This window comes from Trichechus manatus, unplaced genomic scaffold (assembly GCF_000243295.1).
Source record: "Trichechus manatus latirostris isolate Lorelei unplaced genomic scaffold, TriManLat1.0 scaffold00009, whole genome shotgun sequence".
In the NCBI taxonomy this organism is placed as follows: domain Eukaryota; kingdom Metazoa; phylum Chordata; class Mammalia; order Sirenia; family Trichechidae; genus Trichechus; species Trichechus manatus.
Window position 1 is genome coordinate 1,135,096 of NW_004443945.1, and position 15,113 is coordinate 1,150,208.

General features: G+C 47.4%; 1 protein-coding gene across 8 annotated transcripts in view; it reads right to left on the bottom strand.

Annotated features, from left to right (window-relative positions):
• NTRK3 (neurotrophic receptor tyrosine kinase 3) overlaps nt 1-15,113 on the bottom strand; it is a 469,571-nt gene that overhangs the window by 167,222 nt on the left and 287,236 nt on the right. For all 8 annotated transcript variants that reach the window (XM_023725922.1, XM_023725924.1, XM_023725923.1 and 5 more), the window contains one exon: nt 14,269-14,457. In XM_023725922.1, coding sequence (XP_023581690.1) covers nt 14,269-14,457 — 189 coding nt within the window. The remainder of the gene's footprint in view (nt 1-14,268; nt 14,458-15,113) is intronic.

The following is a 15,113-nucleotide window of genomic DNA, read 5'->3' on the forward strand; positions in this document are numbered from 1 at the left end:
AGCCAATGAAAACTCTATGGATCACAATGAAAATCCTACGGATCACAATGGTCTGATTAACAACAGATCATGTGGATGATACAGGATCGGGCTGCGTTTTGTTCCATTGTGCACGGGGTTGCCATGAGTAGGGAGCTGACTTGACTGCAGCTAACAGACAAGATATGGCCAGAACTGCGGGTAGGCTCACTGAAGGCTCTCCTCTGGTTCTTTCCCTGAGTGGTAGCTCCAGGAAAAGCTAAATCTTAGAAATAGGAAGCGGGCAGCTTCTGTCCTACTTGACTCCAGAGGCAGTGAAAAGAAGATTCTAGAACAAATAATTTTTCCATTTTACCTTAGCAATATCGACGAATATTGGTCAGTTCAGACATGACGACCATCTTGTGACCTCTTCCAAGGAATGTGTATCAAAGGGTAGGGGACCACTCTAAAACTGCCCACATCCCTCTCTGATGACAAGCTGTCCTGGCTTGAGCTGGACTCCATGAGGTGAATATCATGCCCTAGGTATAAGCTACCAGCATCGATGTCTTTGTCAAGCCCCCTGCGATTGAGTTAAAGCTCCCAAGTAACAAAATCCCCACAAATCCCCAACCACATATTTAAAATCTATTTTCAGCATAATTTAATCAATCAATGAGCCACTAGGAGTTTAGTCTTAACACTTCTTCATTACCGGTGGCATTAGAGCTGCCCGACTCAGCAGAATCCAACATAGAAGAGTTGCTGCATCACCAGCAATTCTAGGTCTGGGGACGGAAGCTAATACAGTGCCTGGTGAGAGGACCAGCCACAATCTGGGTGACAAATTAAGCTACACAACCACGAGGCACAGGACAAAAGTGGGCTTGGCCCAGAAAGAAGCCAGGTTGGTTCCAAGGACTTTGGTCCTTCTCCCTTAGGTGTAGCTTTTTGCATCACCTCCAACGACCACCTCTAGCTGAGCCCTGCTTCTGGAAGGCCCACCTCCCAGGCCTCTGAAGCCCCAGACAACCTCCTGGGGTAGGATTCAGGAGTCATAGAAGCTCTAGAAAGGGCTGCCTCCTGCTGCCTCACTGGTGCGTAGGTTCTTAGGCTCCTAAGAGTTGGCTTCATGGGTCGTCTATGCTGGCATCTGTCTGCAAGTCTCCAAGATCATCATCAATCCCCCAGAAGGTAGGGATGCAGGTGAAGAGGAAGCCAGCTAACAGTGAGGGGCGCAGCCCAGTCAGCGAAAGGAGTATCCTTGTAAACCGCGGAGTTTGAATCCTGGCTCCACCCTTGACCAGCAGTGACCTTGGGCAAGTACCTCAATTTCTCTGACTCTCAGTTTCCTAGTCTTTAACGTGGGGCTCACAACATTTTCATCACAGGTAATGCAACACACAGGGAAAGAATCAATGAGAGGCGGAGAGGGTGGTGGACTCCGTCATATCACAGTTTAGTCATTTTCTAGCTGTGAGACTGCAGCGAATAACTTAACCACCACCCGCTCCATGCCTCGGTTTCCTCATCTCTAAAATGGGGAAACTAACAGCACCTCCTTCATATGGGAAGGTCCCTGGATGGCACAAATGGATTGTACTTCTCTACCAACCTAAAGGTTGGTAGTTCAACCCCACATAGTGGTACCACAGAAGAAAGGCTTGGTGATCTGTTTCCATAAAGATTACAGCCAAGAAAATCCTATGGAGCAGTTCTACTCTGTAACACATGGGGTAGCCATGAGTCAGAATCGACTTGACAGCAACGGGTTTGGTTCTTTTGTACGTCATATGGCCATTATAAGGATTAAACAATTTATTACATTTAAAGTGTTTTCAGTGCCCAAAACATAGTAAGCACTATAAAATTATAACATATTATTAGTGTTCTAATGTACTTACAGAGCCTGGCCCTTAGTAGGTATTCAATAAATGTTAATTTATTCCTTTTCTCTTCAATACACCCCTTCTTTCCGCTTTCTTCACCATCCCTCCCCCACCTACTCTCCAGAAACCACAATTCCAAAGGATCACACAGCAGCTCCCAAGAATTCACAAAGCTTGCTCAACCAAGGTAATCAGATCCAGTCAAAGCCACATGAAAAAATGATCCTTTGCTTAGGCGTATAAGTAGAGCCAGGGAAATTAGCAAGACAAGTTACCAGACCAGAACAGCAATGACGACAACCACAAATTACTAGCTTGCCCTCCCTAGTTGGAGAGGTACAAGGAGTAATATGTAAATGGGATCAACATTCTCATCTTCCTTCTCCCACCCCCACCTCCACCCCAAGGTGTCTCTGCCTACTCCTAGAAGAGTAGGCCAATGACTATTTGCAAGGCTGAACGACTGGGTAAGCATGTGTATCACCCTCAGGGGAATCAGGTGGCAGACACTGTCATTTCTAACAGTCTTTTCCTCCTTGCTAACAGAACCCTGATGCTGTGGAGATATTCATACCCGTCCAGGCAGCTGTATGCCTCAGGGAAAGTGAGCTTCATCCCCAGCCCTAGGGGAAAGCTTGGCCAGCCTATGGCACTTGTGGAAACTCCAGTCCCCAGTGGGTGACTGGTGTAGGAATAAACACAGGACAGAATTCTGGCCAATGAGACAGGAGGTAAAAACTGCTGGGGGCTTTGGAGAAAAGTTTTCTCAATTTCAATCAACCTGCAGAAGAGACAACCCTATATTGCCATCAGTACATGTGCCTGGTTGTGATGCCTGGAGCCTGCAACCATTTTGTAACCATGAGGGGAGTGAGTCTGGTGGCACAGCTAAAACACTGAGGAAGGCAGAGGCAAGAGAATCACAGAAAACCAGGGCTAGATGTACCCCATCAAGAGGCTTCCCTACCTATTTACTTGCGTTATGTTTAAGCGTTTTCGTTTAAGCTCAGCAGGTCAGAATTGTCTAGTACTTTGAGCCAAAAGGATCTCAAGTGATACAATCAGTGTTCAAACATGCAACATATGCACAAATATGAATAAGACTTATATTCACGTACATTTGTGTTTGGAGGTCCAGTGTATAAGTCTGCTGAGAAAGGACGAAGAGACTGGGTACCCATGTAGAAGAACAAGCAAAAAGGAAGTCACGTGAGCAGATGAACATTGAAGTCTTAACTATGGAGGGTACAATATGGGCACAGACCTAGGAGACACTCAGAGGGATGCATGTGGGCAGATGCACAGGAGAGCAGGGGAGTTGGTGGGCACTGTCGTTTTCAACAAAGTACTGTTTGCTGACAAGCGAATCCCACTATGAATCTCTCCGCCATCCCCTAGTTGAGCCTGCAGCTTTTTGGTCTCATTAACCCAAAAGGAAATTGGCCTGAGCCCTCTGCTCATCACCATCCATCATTTCCTGACAACCAACATATTACAGTCCCGACTCCTAAGAGCATCTGGATGATAAAATGCTATGTCTTAAAAGTTGGGGGAAAGAAGTTGCTGGAGGGAAGGGTTCTTATCTTTTCAGAAATATATCAAAAGCTTTGAAGATATATTTTTTGGTACCATCAAGCTGGTTTCCCCCAAAAGCGTATTTGAATCAGGAATTGCAATGAGAGTTGCAAACACCCTGTCATAAAAGCAAGGATGATCTGGTATAAGCCCCTTACACACATTTCTAAAACACTTTAAAATTTTAAGACCACTTCATCTCAAAAACACTGGCTATGCTAGCCACTTTTTTTTTTTTTTTTTTTGCCTGAAGTTTAGAGATGGCAATTAGGCATTCATGGAGTTGGTCATCTGGGGCCAGGGTCCACTTTGCTTTCTTTCCTAGTGTAAAAGGATCCCCTAAAACCAAGGGTTATTTAAACCCTTTCCACTCAGCAGGCTAGACCCTGCCCTGGCCCACTGTGTGCCAAGAGCATTATATTCCCTTCTTGAAATAAAGAGGTGTTTTGACTTTCCACACAGTGGTTTGGAAACAGTGCTTTGGGAACGGTGGCTTGCATCTTGGGCTGTTCATTTCTCCTTAAGAACAGCTCCTTGAGACTCCAATCCTAAGTGGCATATCAGCCTGGAAAAGAAGAATGCAGTGGAAATTTGGCCATGGCCAGCCTCTTCGGATCTGGGGTTTAGAAGTGTTAGAAGCACCTGCGAGAGCTTCCAGACAGAGAACAACAGCCAAAGACCCCTGACACATTTGCATGGAGTGTACCTAGTACTCTGCCAGAAATCCTGAAGTATGCCACCACCCCAACTCTGGCACTGCCATGGAACACAGCCACATCCTGTCCCTCCTGCAGGCTCAGGAAGAAATGTGACAGTGCACATGCCAGCCGGCTTCAGGCCCATCTGGTCCTCTGCCAGAGTGAGCCACCACATCTGCCGAGGAGGCACAAACAGAACCCCAAAGTCCAGAACAGCCCAGAAGGTGACCCACTGAACATCTGTGTCCACAGAGATGCTAACTGGTAGACTTCAAAACAAAGGTTCAGTGCCCCAAGGCATTTTGGAAACGTTGCAGACCCAAGTCCCCACTTGGAAAGTTGTCCTCTAACATTAAAAGCTCCCAGAATCCCACAGTAAAAGACTTACTTAATAATCCAAGTTTTCCCAAACTTACTTGACTTTGAAACTGGCTTTTTTTTTTTTTTTTTTGCAAAATGCCTATTAACATCCCTCAGAGCACAGTTTGGGAAACACTGCATTAAAGACAGCTGGGAAGATGTAAGGACAGTTGGATGCTTGACTACTTTGCTAAGGGGCAGGTGGGGCTTTGGTTTTTAGTTATTGGTTACTAGGAATACAGCACAGTGGACCGGCCTCTTTAGCACGTCTCCCATCTGGAGTATGATTCATGTACTTATTCATAGGAAACGAGGATGCTGACCATTTTCCAAAGGGCTTCTGGGAAACGAATACTAACAGAGACCCCCGCTAATGATAGGAGCCCCCACTGTCCCTAAGGATGGATGTGTTGCGGGGTGGGGATCTTCTTGCCCTTTTCTTGCCTTTTAACCTTTGCCATAAAGTAGGAATTTCTGTCTCCTTGGGAACATGGAAGTAACCCTCAGCCCTTCCCTCAATGCCTGTTCCTGGCCCCTCCCAGCAAGAGGCGAAGTGACTTATCTGATGGGAAGATAAGCAAGGTCTTCCTCCACTGTCCAGGCTTCTCTTCTGGGCAGGGCTAATGCATCAAAGGAAGACAGGCCCTGTGTGTGTGGGCTTCCCAGTGGGCTCCTGAGCTCTCTGAGTTGCTAAAGGTGAGACAGATCGCGACCTTCCATGCCCTGGAAGGACAACGTCTGCTCTTCCAACCCAACTCCTGTCTGTCCCAAGTTCAAGACTTAGGAGTGGCATTAAGAAGCCCATTTTGCAACAATTATTGGTGATGGTGACACAGTATGATGAACGTAATTGGTATCATCAAGTTGTACACATGAAAAACACTGAATTGGCAAACATTGTGCCATATACATTTTTATAACAATAACAACAACAAAAAGCCCATTTTGGCCTTAAGTCCAAGCAACCTTCTTCCGTCCAGCAATAAAGTTCATCTATTGATTCTTACCTGACCCCTGCGGGCATTTCTCACCTGGTTCAGGTTCATCACCCTCGTTGTTGTGTTGTTAGTTGCCAGCGAGTGGATTCTGATAATGGCAACCCCCTGTGTCACAGAGTAGAATTGTTCTATAGGGTTTTGCTGGCTGTAATCTCAATGAATAATGAGCCCTGGTGGTGCAGTGGTTAAAGCACTCATCTATCAACCAAAAGGTTGGCGGTTTGAACCCACCAGCCACTCCTCGGGAGAAAGATGTGGCAGTCTGCCCCCATAAAGATTACAACCTTGGAAACCCTATGGGGCAGTTCTATTCTGTCCTATAGAGTCACTGTGAGTTGGAATCGACTTGATGGCAACAGGTTTGGTCTGGGTTTTGATAATCTTAACCAAAGCAGATTGTCAAGCCTTTTCTTCTGTCACCCTTAAAGACTCCAGTACAGATGGGAATCCAGTTGAAGGAGAAAAGAGTAAACTGATCTCTGGGAAATTTCAGGCTCTCTAGAAGGGAGTTAATCTCCTGATTCCTTGAAGACAAGACTGAGGCCAAAACATGCCAGGAAGATGAGCAGTCCTTCTGCTTCTAGGGCTCTGGGCAGGAAATGAAGGACCCCGCTCCATGTGTTACTCACTTCAGTCCTTGGGTTCAGTTTCCCCTGGGCTGGTATTCCCCTGTGAAATGACATTACTCCAGGCTGGCTGGGGATCTTGTCATTCTTCACTGGCTCCATCCTGAAGCATACGTTTATCTCCCATGTACTTTTTTAGCCAATTACCAAGTATTTACGGTGAGCATAATTACACCTAATTACTTAATTAGCATGACTGCATGCAGCTCCTAACTTTGAGTATTTGACCATGGCAGTGAAACCTGGATCAGATGAAGTCATAATTATCACCTGCAAGGCAGGTTGTCTTGGCCCAGGGGGAGGGACGTGAGTCTGTCCTTTAGGACAAGATGGTCACAGCTCCAAAGACATACTTAGGAAGGTCTAGGGTTTGCAGATAATTTAGGGCAAATAGCATCATTTGATTTTTTTCTTCCTGGGATAAGGAAAAAATGGCAAAGTGCCATGCTTGGATTGTGCCAAGGTCTGGGGGACTTGGGAGTCAGCACCCAGCTAGGGTTCATAAGGGGCAGAGACCCTCAGAACAAGCTTGTGACTATATTAGAGCTCAAACATGTAGGACCAGGACTTACTGGCTTGACTCCTAAGCTATCCCATTCTGGCATCATCTGGCTCTTTCTAGAAAGAACAGAAACTGGAAACTGATAATGCGTTCAGAGAAATCCTTCAGAGACTTTGGGCTTAACCAAATCTAGCATCACAGGACTCTCAGAGGTCTGCTACTTATTCTAATTGGATCTGAAAATAAGACTGAAGAAAAATCAGAGGGGAACAATCCTAATTGATGTTCATTGAAAATGTTCTATGGAAGATCGCACGGCAAGCTGAGCCTGGACATGCCCAATGGTGAACTGGCTAAGGCTGTGTCATTATTACCTTCACCCAAGATTCCACCTATTGTCTCCCTAAGGGAGAATGCCGAGATCCAAAAAGCAGAATAAGGAGGAGATGCCTCAGATGACCCACTCCCACATCAGTCCTATTTCTCTCTACATCAGATCTAGCCAAGCCAGCCTCCTAGGTCAACCACAGGGAGCGAACAGCAGCCCTGGTACACCAGCCTCCTCTTCTCAGCTGTACTCCCGGAGGAGGAACTCCCAGCCTAGCCTTGAAACCAGCTCCCATTCCTCAATCATGCAAGTCAGGGACTTCGGCTAGAGAACAACCTAGAGAGGCTCATTCTGCAGCAGCAGCTGCTGCCTATTCCAGGAAGGTCCCTAACCTCCCAGACAAAGGAGCCCATTTTCCATATTTCACCTGCAAGTCCATTATGCTGAACTAAGTGGCTGGGAATAAACACCCATCATTACCCTGTGCTAAGCGATGTTTGTTAGTATAGACGGTGACAGAAATCTGTATCATGCCAATGCACTATTAATACTGCATTAAGCACGCAGACTCTGTGCTCCCCATTGCAGCTGGGAAACTGGCCTTGGCAGTTCCAGTTCCAGAAAAGGCCAGCTCCATGGCTAATTAGCCCAGAAGAAGAGGAGGAGATAAGCTGTTCACTCACGTCTGGTGAAGGAGCCACTGGTCCTGGCTAAGGGGACGTAGTCCACAGATTTAGTAGTTCCAGACCTGGTTACTTCTGTGGAAGTCTTTTCCTTGTAGGATGATATGTTGGGGGTGGGAGGCTCATCAAGCAATTGCCCTGGGGAAAGCCTGAGGCCAGGACCTCCAAACAGCTGTATCATAGCCTAAGAGGTACAAGAAAGGGTAGGTTCCCCACTCTATCCCCAGGGCCCATTACAGACTGCCTGGCAGTTAACAAGGGCTCAATGGATATTTGTTCATTGACTGAAGGAATGAAGGAGAAAAGGGAGTTAGAGGGAACGATGAATGGAACAAAGATGGGATTTCAACAGCATCTTGACAGCAAGGAGCTCCAAAGAGCATCCCAGGTGTTATGGATTGAATTGTGTCCCCTAAAAATATGTGTTGTAAATCCTGACCTCTATGCCTGCGGTTACAACTCCATTTGGCAATGGGTTGTCATTTGTTATGTTAATGAGGCAGGATTAGTGTAGGGTATGTTTTAAGTCAATCTCTTACAAAATATAAAAGGATCAGATTAAGCAAGCAGAGACGGGGGAAGATAGATGCCAAGCCACATGGAGATAGATCTCCAAGAAACCAGGCAACAGAAGCTGAAGAGACAAGGATCTTCCCCCAGAACAGATAAAGCCCTTAGAGCCAGTACCCTCAATTCAAACTTCTAGTCTCCTGAACTGTGAGAAAATAAGTTTCTGTTTGTTTAAGCCATCCACTTGTGGTATTTCTTTCATAGCAGAACTAGATAACTAAGACACTAGGATATAGCTACCAGGTCAGCCAGGGCAGGATGAATGACAGATCCAGGGAGGAAGCATGGGAAGTGACTGCCGTAAGTGGTCACATCCATGGTTCCAAACTGCAGAGACTCGTGTGGAAAAGTGGAATCAGCGTGGGAGGCCTGACAGGCCAGAGGCAAATTGCAAAATGACACATGGGAAAAGAGAAGGCATTAGTGAGACTTCAGAGAAACCAAGAACAAGGATTCGGATGCCTGAAAAAGTGAGGACAAACGAGGGCTTTCTGGGAAGACTCACTCTCACCATTTACCTCTGAGATGCTGTGAAAGCATGAGCACATCAGTCAGTGATTAAAGGGGCCAGTTTTGCAGTGAACATGGCCATTGGCCTCTGACCACCAACAAGTTAGAAGGGAAATATCCTCACTGTTAGTCTGTATGAATGATACAATCACCAGGTGCTCATAGAGTTTAAAGTAGAAGAGAGAAAGGTTTATCAAGAACACACGTGTGCACGCACGTGTACAGATGTGCATATGCATACCACACATACACTACAGAGAGTACTCTAAGAAGGGGGGTCTGTAACTACAAGTGCCAGGTGACCCTTGGGCAGGAGCTGATTAGGGTAAGCCAGTCTAATAAGAGATGAAAAGAAGCTGGCTCAACCCCAGGACCAGATATCACCTTTTCTGAAGGGAACCATGGTCCCTTAGGAAGTTGATGGCATAGAGAATTCTGAGAAGGATAGTGCCAACAGCCAGACCAAGGCTGACCCATCCTCATGACTACAAGAACCTTCGGTCGAGGATATCCTGGGAATCCCAACCCCAAATAGCTCATACATAGGGTTGTCCTTATCCTGGAAAAGCTAGCCACCACAAAATACCAAATCTGTCCCCATTCTTCAGAAGTCTGCTTCCCTGAGTCCAAGAGTCTAGAGTCAGTGCTTGTCTAGGCAATGTGATTTGATAGGGAAAGAATGGATGCTGGGCTCAGCAGTTCCGGGCTTTAATCTCAGCCCCTCTCTACAGCTGTATGATCTGGAACAAGATACTTAAGCTAACTGAGCCTCTGTTTCTTTATCTATAAAATGGTGGTAGTAACCCCTCCCTCAAAGATCTGGTTAAAGCACAATGCTTGGTCGACAGGAGACTATCCAGGCAGATCAACAACTCTGCCTCTCTGTAACATCCCTCAAAAGCCTGGGCTGGCCATGGAGTAAGGATACCTTCATCCAGGCATCGCTCGATGTGGAGTTAGCCGCATCTTCTTGACCCTAGCACCATGGTGTGTTTCCTATAGGAGATTAAGAATTATGACACAACAAAGCTACTTCTTAGAATAAACTCAAAGTCAAACTTGGGAAACTGGGCACATATATTTGAGAAGTGACAGGATGACCTAGGCCACCCAAGGCGTGGCATCTACTACAAACCATGAGTTCCAAGGAAGGAAAGATCACCTTGGGGTAGCCTGGACCTAGGAAGAATTCACAAGATGTGAATTAAAAGGCATTAAAAGAAGAAAAGGGTGTAGAAGGGAAGAAAAGGGTATGGGAAGTGGGGAAGAGAGATGGGCATTTAAAACAGAAATTGTACTAAGGTATCAGCTGGACACGTTGGACTGGAGATCAGGAGAGAAGAGACTAAGGAAAAATGTTGGGAAGGCACAGCATAAAGGTAAGAGTTGGAAGCACAAGGCCCCGTGAGTTGTCCCAAGAGAGCAAAGAGCACAATTCTGCATCCTGGGGACAGCTCTGGTCAGCAGCACATGTTGGAGGGGAGGAGCAGCGTGTTTCTTGCCCATCGATGTTTCTAGAGCTGAACAGAAAGCCCGACACAAGCCTCCAATAATTATTCATTGAATAGATGAAAGGGTGAAAAATCAGCACAGAGCAAGTGACTCTGATGTTAATGAAGAAAAGGAGACTCAAGGGACCATGGTCAAGTTCTGCGAAGAGATCAAGGATGGAGAACTCAGGGGTTCCTGGGGAAATGGACATGGAAATGGAGCTGCAGGACAGGGAACATCAAGAGGTTCGGTGATGAGCAGAAGGAGGGAACAGCAATATCTCCAGGGAGAGATGAGAGGGAGAGACCAGCTGTTCAGAAGAGGGGACACTGTCCTGTTTGCAGGCCCATGAACAGAGAGACAGGAGAGGCTGGGAGGGGTTGATCTGGGGAGGTGAGAACACGGGTTCCTCGGAGACACAGATGACCTGTGAACAAAGGCTGATACCTGACCTGAGGAGTAAAGAAGGGAAAGTTTACTTTCCCCAGATGGCCGCCACCTTCTCAACCAAGAGCGAAGTTGTCTTCTGAGAACGGGTTTTGGAAAAGGAGTTGAACAGAGAATCCCTGAACCTTTAAGAGAGCAGAAGAGCCTCCCCGTTGGACCCTATGAGAAAGAGCGACTCCTAAGACATCAGCAAGCAGTCTGGCCCAGCCACAGGAACTTCATTGAAGCTCTGTGCTGCCACACAAGTGACAACGGTAACCAAAGTCCCCTCATAGCTACAAATACTTTTTAACTTCTCCCCAGTGACCAATCTGGACTGGCCTTTTGATCTGGCCCCTAGTTCATACTCCGTAGGACCTAGCCCAAAGTCTAGGCCCCTCAGCTTTGTGACAGAGATGACTGTATCCATTTCCCGATGCTGTTGAGAATCAGGGGGCTCTAAAGAAATACTGAGGGGGGCCTTGTCAGGCTTCCAATTCCATTTCCACTGCTAAGTAGAAGCATCTTTATTCAGCTCTTCCAGAAGCCCTGGAAAGGCTGAATACATTCTGAATGCAGACAATGCCAAACGCAAATCACTTGTTTGGAACGTCGGGGAGGGGAGGCCAGCATCTGATAAGGGATTGTACTGGTTAATCTCGAAATATTCTTGCAGCCATGACACGCAATGAAAAATGCCACGGACCAGATTGAAGACAGATAGAAAGTAAGAGGCAAGGAGAGAAGCAGCATCGTAATCATTCTGGTCAGAAAGGTCCCACCGTTTATGATAAACACTTGTGTAAAGAGAGAACGGCGCTTTGTGCTAAATCCATCACTGTGGTGCTTTGGGGAGGAGGTGGAGAAATGATGTCTGAAGTCAGGGAGCGCTGCGTTCCTGCCATGTCTTCCCATATTACACATTCCAAAATGAGATGAGAAGGGAGTCTGGAGGGGAGAGCCCCTGGGGATCTACAGTATGAGCATTTCTCCTCTCTTAATACCCCTGTTTCTTGCTATCCCCCCAAAGTAGTGACCCTGGCCTTGCTGGCAGCACCATAAATGGTCTCCGCATATTTATCTGCCAAGACGCATGGGGTTTTAGCTGTTTATGATAGCGCCTCATCACTCGGGGTGCATCTCAAGTCAGTTTCCCAGACTGATCAAGCCTTTCTTATCAGAGCCCTTGCTGCCCTTGTCTTGGCTGGTAAATCTCCACCTAGGAGTGGGTGGTGCTCCCGTTTGTCGTCAGTGTGAGTCAGCCACGGATTCGCAGAGGAGGATTAGCCAAATCTGGTTACAAGCCTCCTGCACTTTGTTTATAGCGCCGCTGTGTTTTCTGAAAGCAATCAGGAGCCATCCGCTGCCTAGTGATAGGACCAAATGCACCACTTCCCTGAAAAGGAACCTTTTTCTAATGTCAGAGGGTGTTGACAATCTGGAGTCATCTCATGATTGCTCTGATAAGGCACTGTTGCCCCTACTCCTTCAATAATTTATTTGTTCATAAATCTACTTCCCCACCATCTTCATATTTCCTCCTTGTTTGCACAGAATTACTGCCTGGAGTTTTAGAAGGACCATTTTGTATCATAAACCCAAAGACTTGTAGAAGGAAGGCTTTTCCCCCACATGGCTGTTCTAGTGCCACAGCTCCTTGGTGTGTGCCCCTGCTTGTCCTAACAGCAAAAGACACTCACTCAGATCCTGTACGTGTCTCTACGCCGCCAGAGTGACACTTACTCTCATGGCCCAAGGAAGTCTCCTCCTTATATATGGCACAGCAGTTAAGCGCTCGGCTGCTAACCAAAAGGTCAGCGGTTCGAACCTACCAACCACTCCACAAGAGAAAGATGTGACAATCTGCTTCCGTAAAGATACAGCCTTGGAAACTCTATGGGGCAGTTCTACTCTGTCCTATAGGGTCTCTATGAGTCAGAATGGACTAGACAGCAACGGGTTACATACTGGATCCATTCTGGTTGACCATTGTGTCAATAAGCTGGTATCAGAAGCTCAAGCCGGCATAGATATGACTCTGAGTTCAGTTCTGTACCAGGAGCTCAGGGCTTTTATGAAAGGGAATATATTCAACACAGCAATGCCTAAACCTCTGTTCAAACATCAACAGCTCCTTAGAAAACTCAGCAACATCAACCCTAGACCAAAAAGCTCAGAACTCTGCTATCACCACAGAAGAGCTTTTCACCCAACTATGCCTAGCTCAGTCCAGGAATGGACCTGATCTTAGGCATGAGTGGTAGTCAGCACAGAACTATTCTCTGTGCTGTGCTTCCCACTGTTTATGTGAACACATGGGTACCTTTCCTCCTTGCCCAGCCCTGGTCTGGAACCAGGTATCCTTCCTCTAAACTGACAGATACTAAGACAGACTCTGGAGTACACCTAAGTTTGGGAGGCAACTGATGACCTTATGCTGACCCAAGTCCAGTCCCTCCCACCATGGCACTGAAAACCAGAGTCAGAAAAACTGAAGTAAAGACCGGTGGGGCAGCCAAATGCCCACTCTGCTGTGAGATGAACCAGGGAGAGCAGAGCAGTTCTATGGGGTTTTGTAGGGGTGTAGCCCAAGTACAGGGGGCTCAGCACAGGAGAGGAGCAAGACCAGAACACACTTCTCCTAGCCCTGCAGGGGACCAATTGAGAGATGAAGAGAACCTCCTGGTGGTATGCCTGGGTCAGGGCTAGGTACTCCCCAGCCTCCAGAACCTCAGTGTTTGTTCCTGCCTGTAAAGCAGATCTCAGACTAGCCAATGGCTGCTGTCCCTCCAGCTCTAAAGAAGTCATTAGTGTCCCTGCTCTCCAGGGGCCTCTATGGCCTCTCTGGAAGCAGCTGACAATTTCTTGGGAGCAGGAGCAGTAGGTGGGGAAGGGGTGCACATCGGTGTTGCCAGGCTTACATTGAACCTGCAGACACAGCAAGAGGACAACCTGCTAGATGAAGGGCCAAGCCAGTGAGGGTCCAAGGGCTGAGAGAGGATCAAGCAGAGTTCACCCAGAAAGCCAAAGAAGGGAGCTAGAACCCACAGGAGATGAGCAATGAGGAGGAAATAGGTACCCTGAGCTCTGATCTGAAGGGAGATGTCTGCAGTGGGAGGTGAGGGTTCCTAGCGCTTGGGCTGGGCTCTGATTCTCAGAAAGTGCACACTTCGGGGCACTGGAGGGGCAGCTAGAGAGATGTTTCCATTTAAATGGTACTCACCACCCTTCATTCCCTTCCCCTAGCTTGGAGGCTTGGGCTGAGGTTCTGATTACATAGGCTGGGTCCACAGAGAACACCAGTCTTGTTTGTGTGGCCCCTCCTTATTTGTAGTATGTCTCCATATGAAGCTGGGCCTCCTGCCTCTGGGCTGCTCCCTGCCTTGAGCCCTTTCTACTCAGGGTCCCATTGATCCCGGGTGAAGAAAGAGGGAACCCGATTCTGGCCTGCAGACCTCCCCTCCCAGCACTCTGCCCCGATGGAGACTCCTCACACAGGTTAGTCTTCCAGTTTTGAGACAAACAGGAGGGTCTGTTAGAGAGTGGGAGATTGACAGGTGGTAGGCCACCCCAGAAGGTTCAAGAACCCCAAACTACCTGGTCTATTGCCTCCCCTCCCCAGAAGGGATAACATTCCATTCCAGTACTCACATGTGTCTGGCTTATGGCAGTTGTGTCCCTGACGGAAGTACTGGGGGTTCTCAATGACTGGGATGCGAGTCATGCCGATGACCACCGTGTCGGGCCCGGCATCCAGCGACGAGGGTGTGGTGATGCCATGGTTGATGTGGTGCAATGGGCTGGCAGAGTCCTCCTCACCACTGATGACAGCCACGGGACCTGCGCACACCACAGGAGACACAAAACCTGGTGAAGCCTCATCCGGCCAGTTCAGACCCCCAACCACAGACCCAAGGGCCGCCATATTGTCCACAGGAGCAAAATCCATTGCGAAAGTATTCCCTGAATGCTCCGAATTCTAAATTCAGAGAGAAAAAAACAAAAGGAAACCAAACCAGTTGTCATCAAGTCGATTTCAACTTATGGTGACACCATGTGTGCAGAGTAGAACTGTGCTCCATAGGGTTTTCATGGCTGTGACCTTCCAAAAGCAGATTGCCAAGCCGTTCTTCCGAGGCACCTCTGGGTGGATTCAAACCACCAACCTTTCAGTTAATAGCCTAGGCCTTAATTGGTTGCGCCATTCAGGGAGTCTCTCTTGAGAAAGAGAAAAACCCACCCCTCCACACCATGGAAATAGCTGCAAAATAAACTACTGAATCCAAATGACTATGACATGAATTATTTTCACCTTCCTCCAAATCCAAATTAGTTCAAAGTAATGAAATTTTTAAATAAGTTTCTTGGCTTCTGTAGCAACAACAGAATCAAATATATGACCTAGCAGTGGTTCACACCCTTGTCCTTCTTCCCCTGAGGAGCTTTAAAGACTACCGATGCTGGGGTCTCACCTTTAGAGGTTCTGATGTCATCGG